The sequence below is a fragment of the Sus scrofa genome, chromosome 8 (genome assembly GCF_000003025.6).
Source record: "Sus scrofa isolate TJ Tabasco breed Duroc chromosome 8, Sscrofa11.1, whole genome shotgun sequence".
NCBI classification, from domain to species: Eukaryota; Metazoa; Chordata; class Mammalia; order Artiodactyla; family Suidae; genus Sus; species Sus scrofa.
Genome location: NC_010450.4, coordinates 48,158,503 through 48,181,102, shown reverse-complemented (window position 1 = coordinate 48,181,102; position 22,600 = coordinate 48,158,503). Strand labels below are relative to the sequence as shown.

Genomic DNA, 22,600 nt, shown 5'->3' with positions numbered 1-22,600 from the left:
CAATTTTACATTCAATCATGAGAGTACCTGAGCAGTGAGTGTCTGCTCCCCCTGCTACAAAATGCGCTCCATGAGGGCTGGTGCCATGTCAGTCTGCATGCCAGTGGACTTGCAGCACCCTGTGTGCTACATGTGGCAGATACACACACTGTCTGAATGACCCACATCCCCAGTGACTGGGAGTGGACATTAGCAAAACCATATCTGATCTCGTAAACTAGTTCCTATCCAAATCCCAAATATGTTTCTATAACAGACAAACTAAGAATTTAAAAGTAAATGGTGACTGGGAATCTGGAGATGGCAGATGCAGGCTGTTGCCTTTGGAGTGGATAGGCAATGAGATGCTGCTGTATGGCACTGGGAATTATATCTAGTCACCTATGATGCAGCATGATGGAGGATAATGTGAGAAAAAGAATGTATGTTTGTATGTGTGACTGGGTCAATTTGCTGTACAGTGGAGAATTGACAGAACACTGTAAACCAGCTATAATGGAAAAAATAAAAAGCATTTAAAAAATAAAAAATCTAAAAAAGTGAAAGTGGATCTTTGACAAAGGAGAGAAGGCAATATAACAGAGCAAAAGACAGTCTCTTCAACACATGGTACTCAACAAATGGACATCCACATATAAGAGAATGAATCTAGGAGTGGACCATACGCCATTCACAAAAATTAACTCACAGTGGATCATAGATCTAAATGTAAAATGCAGTAACTATAAAACCTCTATAAGATAATATGAGAAAATGTAGATGACCTTGAGTATGGCAATGCCTTTTCAGATACAACACCAGAGACATGATACATGAAAAGAAGTAACAGATGAGCAGGACTTCACTAAAATTAAAAACTTCTGCTCTGTAAAAGGCAATCTGAAGAGAACTAGAAGACAAGCCACAGGCTGGGAAAGAATATTTGAAAAAGACATCTGATAAAGGACTCTTATCCAAACTACAAAAATGTTAAAACTCAACAGTAAGGCAAAACTTTATTAAAAAATGGGCCAAAAATCTTAATAAAAACCTCATCAAAGAAGACTTACAGATGGCAAATAATCATATGAAAAGATGCCCTACAGCATATGCCATGAGGGAAATGCAAATCCAAACAACAAGGTACCACTACACACCTATCAGGATGGTCAAAATTCAAAACACTGACACCACCAAATGCTGGTGAGGATATGGAGCAAGAGGAACTCTCATTCACTGGTGGTGGGAATGCAAAATGGTGCAGCCGCTTTGGAGGACAGTGCAGTGGGTTCTTGCAAAACTGAATACACTTCTACCTGGTGATTCACACACATTTTGATATATACCCAAAGCAGCCAAAAACTTATGTTCACCAAAAGACCTGCAAGTGGATATTTACAGGTTTTATTCATAATAGGCATAACTTGGAAATCACCAAGATGTCCTTCAGTATGTTAATCTATAAATAAACCATGGTATGTCAAGACTATGAAATATAATTTAGCACTAAAAAGACAACAGCTATCAAGCCATGAAAAGACACAGAGAAATCTTAAACGCATATCACCAACTGAAAGAAGTCAATCTCCAAAGGTTACATGCTGTATGATTCCAACTATATGACATTCTGGAAAAGGCAAAACTACAGAGACAGTAAAAGATCAGTGGTGGCTAGGGGTATGTGTGAGGAGGTAGCATCTGTGGGGGCACAGATAGGATAAATCTCTGTACCTTTTTCTCAATTTTACTGTAAACCTAAAACTGCTCTAAAAAAAATAAAGTCTTGGGGGTAAAAAAAGTAAAAGGTAAAAGGAACCCAAATGTCCATCTATGAATGAATGTATAAACAAAATGTGGTATATACATACAATGGGCTGTTATTTCGTCTTAAAAAGGAATAAAACTCTCTAACAAGCTACAACAAGACACTGTGCTAAATGAAATAGTTCAGTCACAAAAAGACAAACACTGTATAACTCTGCTTACACCAAGAACCTGGAATAGTCAGATTTATAGATAGAAAGGTGAATGGTGGTTGCCAGAGGCTGAGAGAAGAGATGGGAGGGGAGTTTCAGTTTGGGAAGATGAGAACACCTTAGAGATGGATGGTGGTGATGGGTGCACAGTGATGGGAGTGTACTTAGTGCCCCTGAACTGTATATAGGAAAATGGCTCACGTGGCAGTTTTAAATGCTATATGTATTTTTATTACACACAGAAATAAAGCAAATGGCAATTCAAGGACCAAATAGTCAAATTCTACAACTTTCACCCATGTAGCCCATGCCCCCCACGTCCCTGTGACCAAAGCCCTTCTCTTGGGTTAAGTCAAATCGCCCCCAGGCTGATGGAGGCAGACCTTTTTATACTTTTCCAGAAAAACGAGTCATTTATCTGGAGGAGGAAACTAGCCTAATTGGAGAACCTGATAGATGAAGTCAGAGCCTTGTGTCCTCAGGTACTGATGCTTTTTGGTGCTAAGATTGCTGTGGTTTCTCTTCCAACCTGGCTCCACACCTGTCACTTATACATTTTAAAACTTATGATGGCCACGCTGAACTGTTACTACCCACACTACCTTGTACGTGGAGATAAATTACACCAGGTATAATATGCTAAATATAAACTACAAACTGAAGATTTAAGAGAATCTCATAGGACAGATTCCACACAAACAAGACAAAAGCACACTCCTTCACCACCTAGATATAACCAGTGGCATTCAATAGATCCAGCTACAAAAAGGATCCTGCGACAACTTTCTGCCTGTTTTAAGAATATCTAAATGACTTCTAAATTATCAGTAACAATGACCCAGAAGATAGCGATTCCATACACAGTTCAAGAAAGTATTTAATGTCAAGGCTTTCCATGTTAAATTTAAAACCATTGCATTCATTTATATTTTTCCACCTAAAGTATTTTCTTAGTTACTATGAAGCTGAGAAAAATGGTCTGTTCTCAGTAATTATTAACCACACTGAGGATTAATATGCATTTATTCATTTATGATACCTAGAGTGTTTATCCATAGATCTCCAAGTGCTTTCCAGACATTTAATTAAGCTTGGTCAAAACCCAAGGGAAGAAAGAAAATAATGTATTCATCTTTCATAGAAAAATAAAGTGTATAAGACTAGAGAGTCAGTAGTTTGGAAGAACACAAACTAGAGCTTAAGGTTTCTCGTACCATCTACTTTGCTTATCCACTACCTGTACATCGATTTTCCCCCCCCTCTTTCCTCTACTCCAGAGGGAAAAAAACTATAGAGGTTGGAGAAAATCTGTGGAGAAGCAGGAAGAATTATTTCTTTGCCATCTGGAAACAACAAATTTTACAAATCTGATTCCTGATGTTTCACTGCTCAACCAAACAAATGACATTTTAAAGTGCTATTTTCTATATGAATATACCAAACATACTGAGCACTAAGCTAATGCAAAATACAGTTACTATACTTGGTACATTTACAAGTTTTACTTCTCTTTCCCTAAACCCAATACATCCCTCCCATCAGTATTATATTATCTTCCTTTAAAAAAAAGGTCAGTTATCTGACAAATCTATCACACTGTAACCCAACCCTACATTTCACATAATTTTTCACATAATCCTTGGGAAAACCTCAGACAGGTGCCTCCACCCCTCACCCCGACACACACACCATCTTCATAGAGGAAATCTGGGCTAGAATTTTATTTTTTCTACCTTGACAAATAAAATGGCAGTGCTTCACGTTCATTGTTAAAAATACTGTAATTATGAAACAAAATGAGAGCTACCAACACCACACCAGATACACAATAATTGTTGAATAAACATCTGAATTTACTTTAAATACAGTTTTAGAAATACTAGGAACCATTACTTGAGTTAGCACTTTGTATCAGAAAGACCTAATTTAGAGTCCAAAAAAAGATCACCTAGATCTAAAGATATGGTCCAAAGAAATCTTTAATATTTCTTTCTTTAATAAAAAATGTTGACAAAGTGTTTGTGTTACATCTGATTCATAATTGGAAAATTAATGTAACCTGGTCTATGGTAAATATGCTCCATATTTACATGGGCCATGTTAGAAAAGAAAAATGAAAAAATGGCATGAAATTAAGATGTGTGGAAAAACAAATAAAAATAAAGAAGTCTGTAAATCAGTAAGCAACTCCAACACACAAAATGGGGCTTTTAAAAATGTACTTATTTGAAAAATGGATTTTAACAAGCTAATTTAACAAAGCTTACCTCACTCCCTAGAACCTCTTCTAAGACAAGACCAGACTTCACCTTGAAATGCTCAGGTTCAGAGTCTGAGCCTGTGTATATTGGTTGCAAATCATTTTACTGCTTTTTTAGGAGCAAAGCCTCAAAGTGGGCTCCTGACCTTGATATTTCACACCACGACACTCCAAATATAAACAGCAATTATTTCCTTAAAAATAATGCCTTCACATGAGCACAATAAATTGTTAATTATCCTTCTCTTTTCATTTAACAAAATGAGGAATGCTGACCATAAAATGGAATCTAAGTTAGCTGAAGACAGGGACCATACAACACTTTATTATCTGATATGATCAATGATAAATTACATTTTACCTCTAGTACTTAACACTCAGTAATTGCTACGAGATTGAAAGTGTGATTCCACTTAAACGTTTTCAAAATAACCTGTGAAGCATTACCACATGGACTGTCAGATGAGGAAACAGAGGAGAGTTCTACAACCATAAAAGATGTCCAGTTTGCTTACTGATAAAATGAGGTGTTTTAAATAATGTGACAGGTGAAAAGAGGAGATGAAAACCAGCCAATCTAAATTTAACAGGGATTGGGAGTGCCCGTTGTGGCTCAGTGGTTAACAAATCCGACTAGGAATCATGAGGTTGCAGGTTCGATCCCTGGCCATGCTCAGTGGGTTAAGGATCTGGCGTTGCTGCGGCTGTGGCATAGGCCAGTGGCTACAGCTCTGATTAGACCCCTAGCCTGGGAACCTCCATATGCTGCAGGTGCAATCCTAGAAAAGACAAAAAGACAAAATTAATTAATTAATTAATTAAGCAGGGATAAATGTAAAAACCTACATGTGTATCAAAGTGTCATTCGTCCAGATAGAGGACAGGGAAGATCAGGCTGGAGAATGACTGGTAGTGAGGTAGGAAGCGGGTGTGAAGGGCTATCTGTAAAAGTGGGCTGGCCAAAAGCTCCATCTGACCCAGCACACAAGGACTTAAACCCTAGCACAGTCTCAGGTTACATTCCCAGACACCAAAGGTCCAGAGTGAGGACCTGCACCCTGAACTGTAAATATTGCAGAACCTCATGTCATTTATAGCAATCCATTCTAGACATCATGACATAGGAGAAAGAGTAACTGTCATGTTAGAACAGCAGAAAATCTAGAGGATAAGGGATTTAAAAAAGGAGTTAGGAATGTTTAACCTAGAGAAGAGGCTTAATGGAGCAGGGTCTCTTTAAATGTCCAAGGCACAGTTCCATGAAAATGGAATATGACCATTCATTTGTGCTACTTTAAAAGACATCTAGGGAATCTCCTGTGGCTCAGTGGTAGCAAATCTGACTAGTACCCATGAGGACGAGAGTTCGATCCCTGGCCCCACTCACTGGGTTAAGAATCCAGCGTTGCTGCAAGCTATGGTGTAGGTTGCAGATGCAGCTTGGATCTGGTTTGCATCTGGTTGGTTGTGGTGTAGGACAGCAGCTGCAGCTCCGATTAGACCCCTAGCCCAGGAACTTCCATATGCTGCAGATGCAGCCTTAAAAAGAGAAAAAAAAAAAAAAAAAAAAAGATATCTAGAACCATAAACTAAAATTATAGAGAGGCAGAGTTCAGCTAAACAGGGAAAACTATCTTAATACTTAGGCCCTTCCTAACTGCTATGATTTACAAAATGACTTACAAAACCCTTCCTTTGTACCAGTAGGGTACAGTAGGGTTCAGTTTTATTTTCATTTCTTTCTTTTCTTCCTTCCTTTCTTTCTTTGGGGGGAGGGGCTCACCTACAGTGTGCAGGAGTTCCCAGGCCAGGGATCGAACCTGCACCACAGCAGCTACAACACCAGGTCCTTAACCTGCTGAGCCACCAGGGAACTCCCATGAGTACAGTTTTGACACACATTATGTGGACTATCTCACATATATGAGTGCTAACAGTAATTAAAAATCTGCCAACAGAGGATGAATGTCAGCAACTGCACAGGGAAAAAAAAAAAAAAATATATATATATATATATATATATATATATTAGGTGGTTTGACCAGAGAGTCCTAAAAGCCATTTAAGTTCTCAGGTTATCTTATCTCATGGGGCTGTTCCTAAACATTAGCTAGTAGCATGATGGCAATAGAGGGGTAATAAGTATGATACAGAATGACAGAAAAAGAGAGACCATCTGAATGGAAATGAATCTTGGGAAGACTTCCTGGTTCTAACTATCCTTTATTCTGAGATCTTTGTCTTCTTCCTTTGGTAGTCAGAGAGGGAATATTAAAATGCCCTTGCTTTTAAAAAATTGTAATGATCATCAGACAAGAGTTTATTAGAAGTTTTCTTTGTAATACCCCTTACTTTGCAAATTAAATGTTGTTAAACTTAGAAAAAGCTAAGTAAAATGTGACTTTCTTAATAGCAATAATTTGAATCATTAAAAGTTGTACATAACTATATAATCAGTTTTATAGAAGGTTTGTAACCCCTCTGAAATTAAATATGTATTTTCAACATTCTTAAATATTACCAAAACACTTGCAGTATTTTCTGGTGCAAAGGTTAGTAGTTTTATGATGGTTTTTTATTTTTTATTTATTTATTTTTTTGGCTACACCTCAGCATATGAGTTCCTGGGTCAGGACCAGATTCAAGCCAGTTGCAACCCACACTGTAGCTGTGGCAATGCCTGATCCTTCAACCCACTGTGCTGGGCCAGAGACTGAACCTGTGTCCTGGAGCTACAAAGATGCTGCCAATCTTTTTGTGCCACAGTGGGAACTCCTATGAGAGTTTTTTTTAAATCTCTGAAAAGGATGACTACTTTTGGACAACTGTAAGTTGTTTTGGTTCATTAAAAAGTCATACTTGAAAAAAATCTTTTAGAAGATTTGGCTTGTTATTTATGATATCAGTGGACTTAACTTTTAAAATACATTAATTAAACAGTCATAATTTGTTATGAAATAGCACGAATTACCAGTGAAAAGCAATTTCTGTATTGGAATGAAGCTAGAAAGGTTCAAAAGGGGGAGTGGAATGTTTTGCTTTATTGATAAGGGATGCATGGTTGAAAAAGGGAAAACACCTAATTGCAACAAAAAAGACTGATGCCTCAGCTAAAGCCTATCACAGTGGACATTCTATACTCCAGCCCATTTATTTTAAAGGTACTTATATTGTAGGCATCTAAGGTGGTTGAATTATTTGACATTTATTTCTTTTAGATTACATTTACAGTTTGAGTAACATAAAAACAATATATGTCAAATCCATTTTAAAAAATAAAGAATTTTACATATCAGGAACAGAGAAGATCTATATCTTTGACACAATCTTCACTACTATGAACACTGAACACATTACTTGACACCTCTGGCCTTAAGATGCTGATCACCTAACAGTGGAGACACCATCACTGAGCTTTCAGAACTGAGAGGTTTGGAGTTCCCGTCGTGGCGCAGTGGTTAACGAATCCGACTAGGAACCATGAGGTTGCGGGTTCGGTCCCTGCCCTTGCTCAGTGGGTTGGCGATCCGGCGTTGCCGTGAGCTGTGGTGTAGGTTGCAGACGCGGCTCGGATCCCGCGTTGCTGCGGCTCTGGCGTAGGCCGGTGGCTACAGCTCCGATTCAACCCCTAGCCTGGGAACCTCCATATGCCACGGGAGCGGCCCAAGAAATAGCAACAACAACAACAACAAAAAAAGACAAAAGACCAAAAAAAAAAAAAAGAACTGAGAGGTTTGATTGATAAAATATACGAAAAAGCACCCAGGCAACTTGTATATGTCATAAGCATTCAATAAGGTCAACTTTATTCCTTCTAAGATATTCTAAAAACCTCAGTTGCACTTAAGGTTTGGGCAGCCTGTTAATGAAGGCTTTAGAGATGGCTGGGGTTAACACCTTTACACAGATACCTTTTGTGGAATTGTTAATGCAGGTGGGTCTGTGATGCTTCTCCGAGAAACATTAATAGTGCTCATTCTGGGAGTGTGATCCAAAGACATCCACATAGAACCAAGATACCACTGAGTACCTACTGTAACAACATGTACACTGTGCAGAAGGAATACAATGGAACACAAGATACTATCTGTTTCCAAGACTCTACTGACTCTTCAGGCATTTAATTTTTTAACAAATGCATTTCCACTTTTTAAAACTGTCTTCAAATAAATATCAATATGCATAAGTTTTTATAATGGTTCAATAATCTCCACTCTAAAAGAAAATGACAGTATTTATAAATGGCTGCATTCATCAATGGACTTTACTACCAGGAACAGAACTGAGACTGCTCCTCTGATAAAATTAAATACATCCCAGACAGGAAATGCTTCTAAGTAAATTTGCCTGGAAAATAATTAGATAAAGAAGATTGTCTCAATATAGAAAATATTTTAGAAGCCACAGCAATTTTAAATGTTCTCTTGGAAAAGAATTCAGCCACCCAGTATGACCATATGAGCTTAAGATGATACAGTCAATCTTCCTTCTCACAAGTGAATGAATAAACAGAGCATACACCACACATCCAGTGTCTCCCTCTCTCAAAAGCTCTAAAAAGGCAAACAGTATTTTACCTATTCATGTTTTAGGTGCGCTTTGAAATTTTCAATGACTGGTATGCTGATATTTTTAAAAGGACAACACTAGAATATTTAATTATATGTATCAGACAATCACAATTGTCAGAATTGCTCACAACTGGCCAGATGAATCATATTCATGGAAGGTCACATCTCCTGATTGTGCCATAAAGTAGCAGTTCACAGTATTTACACACAACCATACATCTATAATGAAATACTACACAGAGTAAGAAGCATTCACTTATTATTCTACACTGGACCCCCAAGACAAAGCGAGACAGGACAGGAAACAAGAAATCAGGCATGACCTTCAGAAGATGTCTTGGTTAGTTCAACAGTGTGGTAGACATAAGCAAAATGTACTGTGCATCACATGAAATGCTAACTACAGACGGCCTTGCAGCAAATGTATAACAAAATCTATTTTTCTTGATGGCTTGTGTTTTATAAGTAACACATGGTATTTGCAATAAAGGTAAAAATGAATCAGGGAAGGAAATGAGATAGCTATTTAAAGTGGAGAGTTTTCTAAGTGAGAAATAGGCAGGAAATCTATAGTGACCACTAACCCCATACAATATTCATGTGGACAGGTCAGCCTTTAACAGGGCAAACCCATCACCTCAGAGCTGGGAGCAGGACAGCAGTTCTGGTCCATTTCCAAGCAGCTCCACCCTTTCAGAGATGCTGCTGCCATCACTGACTAATTAAAAACACTGAATATCAGAGCAGAATCATGAGGAGTAACCACACTGAGTGATGACAAAGGAAACTAAGCACTAGTGTCCTTTGTTTTTTTTTTGGTCATGCCTGCGTCATGTGGAAGTTCCCAGGCCAGGGATCAAACCCGAGCCACAGCAGTGACAATGCTGAGTTCTTAACACTAGGCCATCAGGGAATTCCTGTCACTAGTGCCTTAACATAAACAGAATAAATGGAAAAGACTGGCGGCAGCATATTTATTTAGACAAAAAGAAAGGAGATGCCAGTTTAAAAAAAAAAAAAAAAAAAAAAACCTCCAAGTCGAGGGTAGCAGAGATAAAATTCTGTCTTTGAAAAATGGTAAGAAGGGGAGCCTGCTGTGGCTCAATGGTAATTAACCTGATGAGTATCTGTGAGGATGTGGGTTTGATCCCTGACCCTGCTCAGTGGGTTAAGGATCCAGGTGTTGCCATGAGCCATGGTGTAGGTCGCAGATACGGCTAGGATCCCATGTTACTGTGGCTATGGTGCAGGCCAGCAGCTGTAGCTCCAATTCGACCCCTAGCCTGGGAACTTCCATATGCCAAAACATGTGGCCCTAAAAAAAAAGAAAAATAGTAAGAAGGTTTGAGAAGTTTTAAATACATTGCTAGATATTACTTTGCTGTATTAAACTGAAAAAATTTCTAATAGATTAGACTATCCTGAACATTTAAGTATTAATTGCCCACAGGAGGCTGCAGAAACTACTCATGGTGATGGTCTTTCTCTGAGGGTGTGGGGATGGGTGGGGACACCAAAACCTAGTCTTTTTGGTATTAGTATAAAACCAAAACCTCATTTGTAAGGGTTATCTAACAGACACTTTACAGTTACGATTATATCATCCTTTCATACCAGGCAAATTTTTGCATTAAAAATTTTTTAATTTTCTAATTTCACACAATGGCTCATAATTATCTTAATAGGGAAGGAGAACTGAAGAACTTTCGGGGGGGGGGGGTACTTCAAAAATAAAATTCCCCCGTGGCGTGGGTTTGATTCCCGGCCCAGGAACTTCTACATGTCAAGGCTCGGCCAAAAAAATAAATAAATAAATTCCTAAAGAGAAAAATGCTCTAAATGAGAAATATTAAATATATTAAGTAAAAATATATATTTTTAAAGATTACTATAGGAGTTTCCTGGTGGACTAACAGTTAAGGATTTGGCATTATCATTCCTGTGGTGCAGATTCAGTCCCTGGCCTGGGAACTTCCACATGCTGAGGGGTGTGGCCAATAAATAAATAAATAAAGATTACTACAAAATGGATTGTTGGTAACCATCCCACATAATTAATATATTTAAAACATAACTATTTAATGCAAAGCAAATTTTTTAATTCTGATTCCATCCCAAGTTAGTTTGGGACCTTTCCATTTTCTCCTAGTATCTCTAAGGGAATGAAGCAGCAAGAAGGAAAAGGAAGTCCAGGGAAGAATCACACAGGTCGGGGCCAGCCTTGCAGGCTGCAAGCTCAGCCATCTCAAGGGCCCTGCGCTCAGAAGGGCCTAGCACTTGGTTTTACCATGGAACACTATTTTTCTACGAAAGAATAAATAATTGACACACTGTGGTTCCTCAGACTTGGTTATTGGCAGATATTTTCTTGAAAATGAACACAGCGAGCTTGTCATTTCAAGGAAAACAGCTGATAGCACTTTGCCAAGGATGAAATTTTAGCTTTCCAGTAATAATTAGATTTGGAGAAAACTTATATCCAGCACCATAAGACTGACAGCGTCACAATAATTAAGGCCTTCTTTTCATGAGACTGGTAGTAATATTCACAAATGTGATTTTTTTTTTGATATTGCATAAGGTGCCAAAATTTGGAAGACCTAAATTCAATGCCCAGTGCATGATGATATAAAATCGAGCATGAGTAGAAAGACCCACTTAATGTGTAAGTAAGACCTGTAGGTTTTCATAAAAGAAAATTTTATTTTATTTTATTTTATTTATTTATTTTTTGTCTTTTTGCTATTTCTTGGGCTGCTCCCACGGCATGTGGAGATTCCCAGGCCAGGGGTCTAATCGGAGCTGTAGCCATCGGCCTACACCAGAGCCACAGCAACTCGGGATCCAAGCCACGTCTGCAACCTACACCACAGCTCACGGCAACGCCGGATCGTTAATCCACTGAGCAAGGGCAGGGACCGAACCCGCAACCTCATGGTTCCTAGTCGGGTTCGTTAACCACTGTGCCACGACGGGAACTCCATAAAAGAAAATTTTAAAAAGTTCAGTCAGCAGGTTATATTCCTCACTACAAGTGAATCTTTCAGGAACTACCACTTGTCAAATTGTGGTGTAATGTATGAATAAGATAATCTAAATAAGCTGTTGCAAGAGTTTCCCCATTTCCAGCTCTGTGTGAGGCCAAACTTTCTTCATATACTTTGCCTGCTTCAACCAGAAGAGCACATCACAATAGACTGAATTCGAAGGAGAGATGAGAAACCAGCTGCCTTATTAGGGCCAAACATTAAACATATTCGCAAAACTATAAAACACCACTACTCTTCTTACATTTTCTTTTCTTTTTTTTTTTTTTTCTTTTTCAGCCACCCCAAAACATATGCAGCTTCCGGGCCAAGGATAAGATCTGAGTCACAGATGCAACTTACATGCTGCAGCTGTGGCAACAATGGATCCTTAACCCACTGGCCTAGGGAATGAACCTGTGTCCCAGAGCTGTACAAATACCACTGATCCCACTTTGCTACAGCGGGAACTCCAAAAACTGTTTTTGTTTTGTAAAATAGTTATTTTTCACATAACACAAAAAAACTTCTGTTAATGTACAATGGGTTTATTATTTTTAATTAACCAAGGAATACATATTTTTAAGTTTCTCGGTTTCAATTTCTAATAAGCCAAATAATGACATAGATATTTCACCTAAACAAAAGCTGCTGGAGCCCTCAAAAAGTTTTAGGAGTATAAAGCAGTCCTGAGATGGACAAAAAGTGGGACAGCTGCTGCTCTGAGAGGTGAACTAGAAAATAAGAAGCCTCTTAGCTCTTTTTAAAAATCCAGTCATCAGCTATCCTTGGATTCCTTTAAGACAAAACTCTGTAAGAGAGCACCTCAGCTGAATCTTTGAAAAACTCAGTTGGCTTGCAGGATGGCTAACTGCTGGTACCCTTCTGGTCCTACCACAGTTAGTACCGAGGTTAGCAAACTTTCCTACTGAGGAGAAAACAAGACCAAAGCTGTCGGAGTTCCCACTGTGGCACAATGGGATCTGCAGTGTCTTTGCAGTACCAGGATATAGGTTTGATCCTTAGCTTGGCATAGAGGGTTAAAGGGTCTGGCATTGCTGCAGTGGTGGCATAAGTGGCCACTAGGATCTGATCCCTGGCCCAGGAACTCCATATGTTGCAGGGCGGCCAAAAAAGGGAAAAAAAGAAAAAGAAAAGAAAAAGATGGGCACTGTCAAGCACTCATTAATAACACCATTGACAAGGGCAATAACATCAAGAATATCGCCAAGGCCCAAGTATTCTCTGCATCACAGTTGAGATGTGCTTTTTTCATAAATTAACACACAGCAAAATGATCCTTTTTTTCTAAAAACGTTTCCTGAGTATTTCAAAATTCCCAATGATTTAAACAGCTTTTTGAGGAGTTCCTGTTGTGTCTCATCATGTTAAGTACCCAACATAGTGTCCATGAGGATGTGGGTTCGATCCGTGGCCTCTCTGTGGGTTAAGGATCTGGTGTTACGACAAGCTTTGGTGTAGGTTGCAGATTCGGCTTGGATCCAGTGTTGCCACGGCTGTGGGGCAGGTCTCAGGTGCAGCTCCAATTCAATCCCTAGCCCAGGAACTTTCATATGCTGCAGGAGCGGCCCTAAAAAGCAAAAGAAAAAAAATACAGTTTTTTGAAAGTTCAGTTGAAATTTGTAGAAAGAAATGGATAGAAAGTAGAAATACGTTAATAATTAGTGGAAAGGAAATGCTACAACTTATTGCCACCACTTCTATCACTCCTAAAAGTCTACGGATTGTACCAAAGCCACTGGTGACCAATTATCAGTACTATCCTGCTATCCTCACAGACATTGAATAGAAAGCAAGACACCTGAATACTTCCTTTTTCACCTTCAAATCCTTCCTTTTGGAATTATTCCACCGTTTATTCCAAGTAGCAACTTGTGTTTCAGATCTGGCCCACTCTGTGGTCACATCATTTCTCCTCTAGGCTAGCAATTCTAAATCCCATACCACATCCAATACCACCAGTATTCCACTCAAAAGAGAAGACGACCTAGGAAAAAATAAAAGGCTACTGACCCACACTAAGCCTATAAGAAATCTCTCTAATATAAACGATTGCTCAGGAAGCCTATTTTTTTCTAGTAAATTTTAATTATTTTTTTCCAAAATATCTTAAAGTTATTTCTCAGCCTATGTGTAATTTAAACAATCACAAAGGCTGCAAGGTACACCTGTGAACTGAGTACCTTCAAGTCAGTCACTATCTCTGATATTCTTTACATTACTGAACTATACACTTAATGGTTAAGATGATAAATTTACATGTTTTTTAATAAAAAAAAGAAACACCAAATTATGCACTTTAAATAGGTGAACTGTATGTGAATTGTAACTCAATAAGCTGTTATTTTTTTAATGTGTAAATTCATTCCTAATTAATTTTTTTAAAGAAGGGAGAAAATTTACTTGTGAGATATGGATAATGACTGATTTTATGAGAGACTATAAGGAGGAACATTTATACACATAAATATGTACACAATATAGTAGTATAGCATCTTAAAATTAATATGAAACATTAAAATCTTCATTTCACAAGTGATGTAAACTTAACATTCATACATTGAATAACATGCTAGAGTTTCTTCCAGAGGCCAGTCAACAATATCTTTTAGCTGATAGAAAGGTGTTTTAACATAGGATGCAAAATCAAAGGAGAATACCCAATCACCTAATATTTCAAATAGTACAAACAGACAACTTAGAACTGATAACTTAATTGTAAAAGGTCGATTCTGCACTTATAAGAAGTAGATCTGAATATCAAAGTAGATTTTTTCCAAAGAAAAGAGACATTTTTCAAATCAGCATATTAGCACTGCAAAATCTCCTAAGAAAGAAAGAATCACATAAATGAAACAGCTGAAGATGAAAGGATCTTTGCTGTTGAGACTAAAAGTTAAATTTTAGCCAAGTGTATTTAAAACATGTGCAGGCACAGAGAGCCACCAGTGTTCACAATTAGAGGCAGGACAAAGTGGCAGTGATCTTTCTGACAAATAAACTACTTGAAATATTGCATGACTTGCTACACAACACCCTTATTACTTTCAATTTCCAAGTGCAACCAAAAGATGGGTCCAATTATGACATCAATACAAGCTTTCTTTCAGAATGGAATGAAAGAACAGTAAATCCCAGCAGCCACGGGAGTTCTGCAGCAGCGATGATGTAATATATAAAAATAGACATCCTCTAACAGAAGCTGAAACTTGTGTAAACAGCACACAGCACACTACTCTCAACTGCCTTGCATGAATCTGCAATGCACGCTCTTAATAGCAAGAAATAAATCATTTTTTACACTATCTCCTGATTTACATTTCAATTTCTAAACATACTCTCCATAGTGTAATTTTTCAATCTGTATATATTAAATCAACATAAATACCTGATTATAACTGCAAGAAAGAGAAACAGTCCCCCCAAAGCAAGGAGATAGAGACCACTGCAGCAGCTTTCACATGCTGCATTTTGCCAGAAATGGCAGCACGTGTGGCTCAGGGCTGTTCCGGCCACCTATTGTTCAAAGACCTTTCCAGGGAGCTTCCTGCAGGATTTTACAGTGCAACATGATCTAGGTGAAGAGGGGCCAGTAAACCTGCTGATAATAAGCATGACAAGCAAAGGATACTTTTGACACTTCTCTTTAAAAGACTCTGATGTAAATATAAAACAGCAGGCATGCATACCACAAAAACATATTGGTATTTATCAAAATATGTGGAGTTTTTTGCATCTAATGACCGTAAGAGTCTAACCATATCTCTGTTTTCCATTCTTTACTCCTCAATTCTGTTTTCACGTCTCTACTGGGCTTTCCTCTATTAAAGATTTTCCCCTGAGCCAGGAAACTAAGGCCATTTGAGGAGCCACACCCAATTCCTCAAGATGCTGTGTTTCTGAGCCTCCATACTACCTGGATTTTCCTCTGCTTTAGCTGCCCATTTATTTATCTGTTCTGTGCGAGACCATAAGGTCAATGAGGGCAGCTTCTGTCTGCTTGTAGACCTTTATAGCCAAGGAGTCTGGCACATACCTGACATAAGATAGGCACTCAATAAATATTCACTAAATGAATAAAATATGTAAATGAAAATACTAATTGAACTTTCCTATGAGATAAGAAATGGAATACACAAATTTTCTGAAATTCCATTCTATTATAATTCAGAGGCACTGATGACAATATTGAAGACAAAGGTTTTAAGATTCAATTAAACAAATGCTTGATGAAAGATAAAAATGAAGAATAAAAATATTCCAGTAATTAAATTCCCCATATTTGAATAATTTCTGTATATGCATATAAACAGATTTTAAATATCATATGAATAAATTAGTCAAGTGGGATATGATAGGAACTGATTGTTACAAGTTAAAATTCTAAGACCTTAATATTCATTGATATATTATACAAAACACATGTTCTTACTGTTAAGTAGCAAATATTGGGCCAAACTAGGAAGACCTCAGTAAAAAATTAAATAATCAGTGCCAAAGCAAAGCCATGATATGAGGGAAAATACTGCCTATTTCTAATGCAAGAACAATAGCCTAAGTCATTAAGTCTAATGTCAAATAAATATGTATAATCACACAAACACTGCAATTTTCTCATGTTTCAATACCTAAATTTTTTTTGAAATTAACTAAAACCTACCAAGAAGTTCTTAACTGAAGACAAAACCAACTTAAATCCATCACCTTAAAAAAATCTATATCAGATATAAAACTTTGGAATGATTAGGTAACCATTAGAAGAAACAGACTGCTCTTAATTATAAAGAATAACGTTATGGAAAATGGGACTCGTTTTCATAAGCCTCATACGTGAATCAATATTATGTTGGCACTACCCATTAAAGATTTTGTCTTTTTTTTTTTTTTTTAAAGGGCCACACCTGCAGCATATGGAGGAGCCCAGGCAAGGGATCAAATCAGAGCTATAGCTGCAAGCCTACACCACAGCCACAACAATGCCAGATCCTTTAACCTAATGAACAAGGCCAGGGATCGAACCCTCATCCTCATGGATACCAGTCAGGTTCTTAACTCACTGAGCCACTACAGAAACTTCCACAGATATGTTATCACTGACTACAATAAAAAATTAATCCCATAATGTTTGGTATTATTACATTGTATTCAACTTAGATTACATTAATTTTATGAGGTATTTTTATTACTTTTGTATACCTATACCAAGAACTTTAAGACTAACCTACTGAAAAATTCAATACATAAAATTATTAAACAGTGTTGAACTGTACATTCCCAATGTAGAAAAGTAGGACTAACAGAATGTGTGGGAGTTATCTTTTTACATGGCTGATAGTTTTTTGTAATTTCAAAAATTTTGTACTGAATGAAACTTTGTAAATATGTTTTCTTTTATACTGTGTTGGAATCCTCCTAATTCAAGTTTGTATAAAGTAAAGCCATGTTTGGAGGGGCAAGCAGAAGTGGGAGCGGAAAGTCAATCACAACCTCAAAGTGTGCAGAGCATTTTAGTTATGCAACTAGCCCAGGAAGGCTGCAAACTTAGGAGATGTTAGTTGCTACATACAAACTAAAGAGTTTAGATGGGACATGTTTTTCGTTTAGTCCTCAGTCTAATATCTCTGCATAATTGTTGCTCTTTCCAAATTAGGAATACAGCAGAGTTGGGTTTTGTGGGGTTTTTAAAAATTTTTGATTAACAACCACAAAGGAATAAAAGATAACACAACAGGTATGTTCCAGCTTCCATCACTTCAGTCATGTGAAAATTAAGAAAGTCCTTCCTCCATTTAAGTCCTAATATCCCTCCTCTCATTTCGTATTATGGATTTCAGACTTCACTACCCACCCAAACTTTCAGGGTAAATTAACCATTAGCGCAAAGAGGGCCTGTAATTAGAGGTAAAATAAACAGTGCCCCCCAACCTATTCTTGAACCTGTTGACAAGGTAAAACCTGTCCCAAGTCCCAAGTCAGACCAAGATTGACCCCACATCTTCCAGCCTTTGCCTGGAACCTTATCTCAGCCTATCTCTCTCCCACCTTTACCCACTGGAAGACTGAGGATTTGTGTTGCACCCTATTTTCTGGCAGTTTTAAATACAGCCTCAACCTCCACTCATCAAAATGTAAGAAAATGCTAATGAAAGTAATCTCTAATCCGGCCTTCTCACTGCATTTTAAAATGCTTATTCTCTGCAGACCTTGCACACTTGCCTTGAACAGTGACCTAAAAACCCTCTACATGTACTATGTGAGTATTTTGTGTGTATGGAGAAAATTATTAGAATCTGTTTTAAACTGCTGCAACATGTCTGATTTTAAAAAGTGTACATTAGGTATACATCATAACTCAGTGCACACTTTGAATTCAATTCCTAGCTCTACATGGGAATTAGAGTAACTGAATTTCTCATATTAAAAAAAGAGGAGAATTAATAACACAATGATGTATCTTTTAAAACATTAAAGTCATATATTTTTAAATATACATTTACCAAATAAAAGTGCAAAACATTGGTGCACTTTTTAAAAACTTGATATAATTTTGATAAACTATCGACATTTTTTACATCAAAAAATTAGCAGTGCTTCTAAAATACAATACAGCAATCATGTCACCTGTGGCATTTTGATATGTGCTTTCTTATACAGACCATAAAGTAACTCCTTCATTTTAATTTGAAAAATCATACAAATATTTCGTGCTTTCAGGCGAGGTTACTTTAATAGCCAAAGATGATATACTGATGGTAGAATTCCTCTAATGTGAATTAAATTATTCATGATCTTTTTCTTGGGCAACAAGAAAATGCAGCCATAAAATTTCGCTAGTTACTTAACCAATTAGTTTCCAGAGATAAGTCAGGTTTTTTTTCCCTCCTTGACTCCAAATTCTCTGGTAATCCCCAATTTGACCCCAAATTTCAAATGAGTAATATGGAAAATTGCAAATTAGTCACATATTGGCATGACAGAAATAAGCAAAGATATCACCAATTATCAGCTAAAATACAGAATGAAATAAAAGCATGAAATCTGGCTAAAAACGCACAGATATGAAAATACAAGGGGATATTGCATGCTTACTTCCTTTTTGACTCAGCCTTTATTCTATCCTACTAAAATTTTACCAGGGGTCTCCCAAAACACTCTCACGTTGGGATTTCTGCAATTTAAAGCTTTCATCTATAGCCTTGACGATGTAAATTTCTAATGAATTGCCCCAAAACTTTCACGCAAGTAGCAATTAAGCTTCCACCAGGTCCATCTGCCTGTCTTTCTCTCTTCCTTGCTTTGTTTGCAAAGCTGGTGAGTTAAGACCAGAGTTTCTCTCATTCTTAAAAATAAGTACACTGCACCTTCATTTCAGAGAAAGTGGGCCATTTACCCCTAGGTCTGCACAAATAAGGCAGCCTGTCCCAACACCTAAACCACTGAGAGGTTCAAAGTTGTAGGATACTTTACTCAATCAGTGCAAAATACAACAGAATAAGACCAAGCAAAACACATCAATATTATAAACTCATTAGTGACAATGCAAATTCACACATAAACTGAGGTTAGTATCGGGAGACCACACGCAAATTACAATACCTGAGATTTAGTGCATTCCTTTGAGCCAGAATGAAATGAGTGCCATAGAGGAGGAAAGGAAAAGATGAACATTATCAGACATGCTATAGTACATCTGCCAAAATGAAGATAATGTTAAAGTTAGGTTAAGAATGACCATATAGAACTGGCAACATGTATGATGTCCTCTACATACTTTAGCCATGCACCTGAAATGCACCTGCAACCATTTGACATCACCGGTGACATATGATCATACACCTTGTAAATAACACCCTCCCCACACCTTACTAGGGTTCTTGCAAAAGGAATGATTCTGTTCATAATAAGTAAATCTGATTTAGGGCTAATGCGGAATAATGATTTTTTTCACTTAATTCTTTTCATCCTGTGGTACCAGAAATACAAAGCAAAATGTTTTTGTTTTCCTATTAAAATCATGTATATTGCTAAAATAATAATTATATAGGTGCAATTAAAATACAATTTGCACAAAAAGATGGGATCCAATACATTCAATTATGACTATGGTGTTGCCCATTTGAATTTATTTAGTAGCGTTAATACCAATATGTCACATATTAGTAAACTGGTACCTTGGTTTATCAGTAAGCATGTCACATGTTAGTAAACTGGTACCTTGATTATCAGAGATCCAATACATTCAATTATGACTATTGTGTTGCCCATCTGAACTTACTTAGTAGCATTAATAGCACATGTCACATATTAGTAAACTGGTATCTTGATTTATCAGTAAGTTAAATTTTTCTCCCTAGTACTGAATTTTGCCTTATAAAATATTAACCCAGTAAGAATTTTTTTAAACACTAAAAATAAAAGAAAAAAGAATTTTTTACATTTTTAAAAACTACACATTTTTAAAAAAAATCAAATCAAAAGCAGGAGTCATGTAAGAGAAGTGAGTGAAATATTCCACAAAGGGAGAAAACATGAGGATAGGAGAGAGATAATCTACTAATGTTGTGAATACTCTTTCTGCTTTACAATCATTTTTCCAAAGCAGATTCTCTACTAAGTAAATAAGCAGCAAGTGTGGGAGCCCCCTACCTTAAGTGGGACCAATAGGACTATAAAGTCAGACCAATTAACTTTACCACTAAATTTTTAGTGACCCACACTTGCCACTTATTAGTAGAGAATCTGATTTGGAAAAATGATTGTAAAAGCAGAAAGAGTATTCACAACATTAGTAGATTGTACAATGAATGTGTACAACTATTTTTAAGCCATAGTTCCTTCATCATGCTACAGCAACACTAAAAATACTACCTTCTTTTATAGACAGTGGTAACAAAAAATCTTTCATAGGTTTAAAAAAAAAATACCAAGTCTCTCCAACAGGCAAACAAAACTGGCTTTATGATGAGGGAAAAAAAAAAAAAAAAAACAAAAAACCTCTTTTCAAAGGAGCTCAATGAAATAATTCAGCTATAAAATTCATGTTAAGTAAAAATCGTGCATAGGCAGTAAAAGGAGTAGGCAGAGAGCTGGTGGTCAAAACGGCTTAAATGTCCAAATACAAAGAGCTCTCAGAGACAAGACATGTAGAAATGCGGGGCTAAATATATCACTGAAAGTTACCAAGTCCATGATTTTAAGTCTATTTACATTTTCCCATGCACTTTATATGTATACTTATTTGCAAAAAGGAAGAAGAGGATCAGTCAGAAAAACACATGAGAGTTGTAAAACAGTCATCAATGACCTGTTGTTATTTTTTCCTATTTTAAAATTAAATTCACAAAGGAGTATTCGCTTGATGACATTGTAAGTAGAGTTAAACCATCTTTGTTTGACCTTATGATGACATAGGTAAGGATTCCAGTGACCGTCTTGTTGAAAACAGAAATCGTTGTATCTATTTGCCACTCTTTGGGATGGGCCAGTAGGAGAAATGTGCAGAGCAGCTGCACGGGGAGAAAGAAGTAAGAAAAACAAGACTCCCAAACTGACTCCACTGGGGTCTTGCACACATCACTCAGCATCTGTGTCTGGTACTATATTAAAAGGTAGTTTATGAACCTAATGTTTATAAAATAAATAACAGTCAAGTGGGTGAGAACAGTGAAGAGGATCTCTGAACCCACTAGAAATGCTTCAGACCATATTTACATTGGAATTTAAAGAAGTGTCATTTCAAATTCTGCTCTCACCTCATAGTATTATGAACAAATATTCTCAGATAATATTCTCACAATGGTATGATAATCTATGAACAGAATATGTAACTTTTATATATCTACCTTTTGAATTAAAAACCAGTATGATACCAGTCACTGGGAATGGGGGGGGAGGGCGGCAAAATTTTACGTTTAAGAACCTAAAAATATCCCCAGTCACAAGTGTACTGATCATAAAGCAGATCTTTAGAGAGCATTGTAAGAAATAAAAAGGCTAAACAATGTCTTTTGATATTTCAATGCTCCTTAAAACTATGCGCATTATGTATGTTTCCAGAAAAATCTGCACTTTGGGTAAGAATAACATAGAAAAGAATCATTCATCAAAAATAGAAAAGTTAACTGTCTTTTCACAAAACTTCCAACAAAAAAACTAAAAATAGAACAAAATATTATCCTTCTACAACTTACCGTATGATAGCCTCTAGGCAGCGGTGGTTTGCCTACAGGGTAAGGATCCACAGTGTCAATAATTGTTTGTCTTTCACCTTTCTGGTTGATTTTTCTAAATCTCCTTCGAGACTGTCGATGAGAAGCTTGACGCTGAAAATATTCTTCATTTTCATCCATATAGTCTACCTAAAAAAAAAAAAAAAACCAAAATTTCATTTCCTCAAACATACCATCATTCCGAATCAAGATTAGCAGCAGAATAAAACTTACAGAGAGTCCAGATTCATTCATTTTGCAGAGGCATTTGTACACAACCTAGCTTGACAGACTTTAAGAGTTTCTGAACTTCTCTGGAACTAACTGGTTTTGAGTAACTTTTCTTTCATAAAGAGGCATTTTCAGTTCCACTTAGGACAATATGGGTAACTCTTGAATTTCCTGTCGTTTCAAAGGGAAGGATATTTTCAGTAGTCTTTGTACTGATTTATTAGTGAAAAGATCTCACAGGATACATCACCACGCATTATGAAAGCAACTGCCCCATTGTCTTAACTAAAGCACAGACACTCAGATGGAGTAAATCTGTTTTGTTTTG

At 36.9% G+C, this 22,600-nt stretch overlaps 1 protein-coding gene across 1 annotated transcript in view; it reads right to left on the bottom strand.

Annotated features, from left to right (window-relative positions):
* Nucleotides 12,089–22,600, bottom strand: part of LOC110262100 (rap guanine nucleotide exchange factor 6-like) — a 147,444-nt gene continuing 136,932 nt past the window's right edge. Inside the window, exons 6-7 of the mRNA XM_021101306.1 lie at nt 22,024–22,191; nt 12,089–19,447 (exon numbers count right to left, since the gene is read on the bottom strand). Coding sequence (XP_020956965.1) covers nt 19,421–19,447; nt 22,024–22,191 — 195 coding nt within the window. The 3' untranslated portion in view covers nt 12,089–19,420. The remainder of the gene's footprint in view (nt 19,448–22,023; nt 22,192–22,600) is intronic.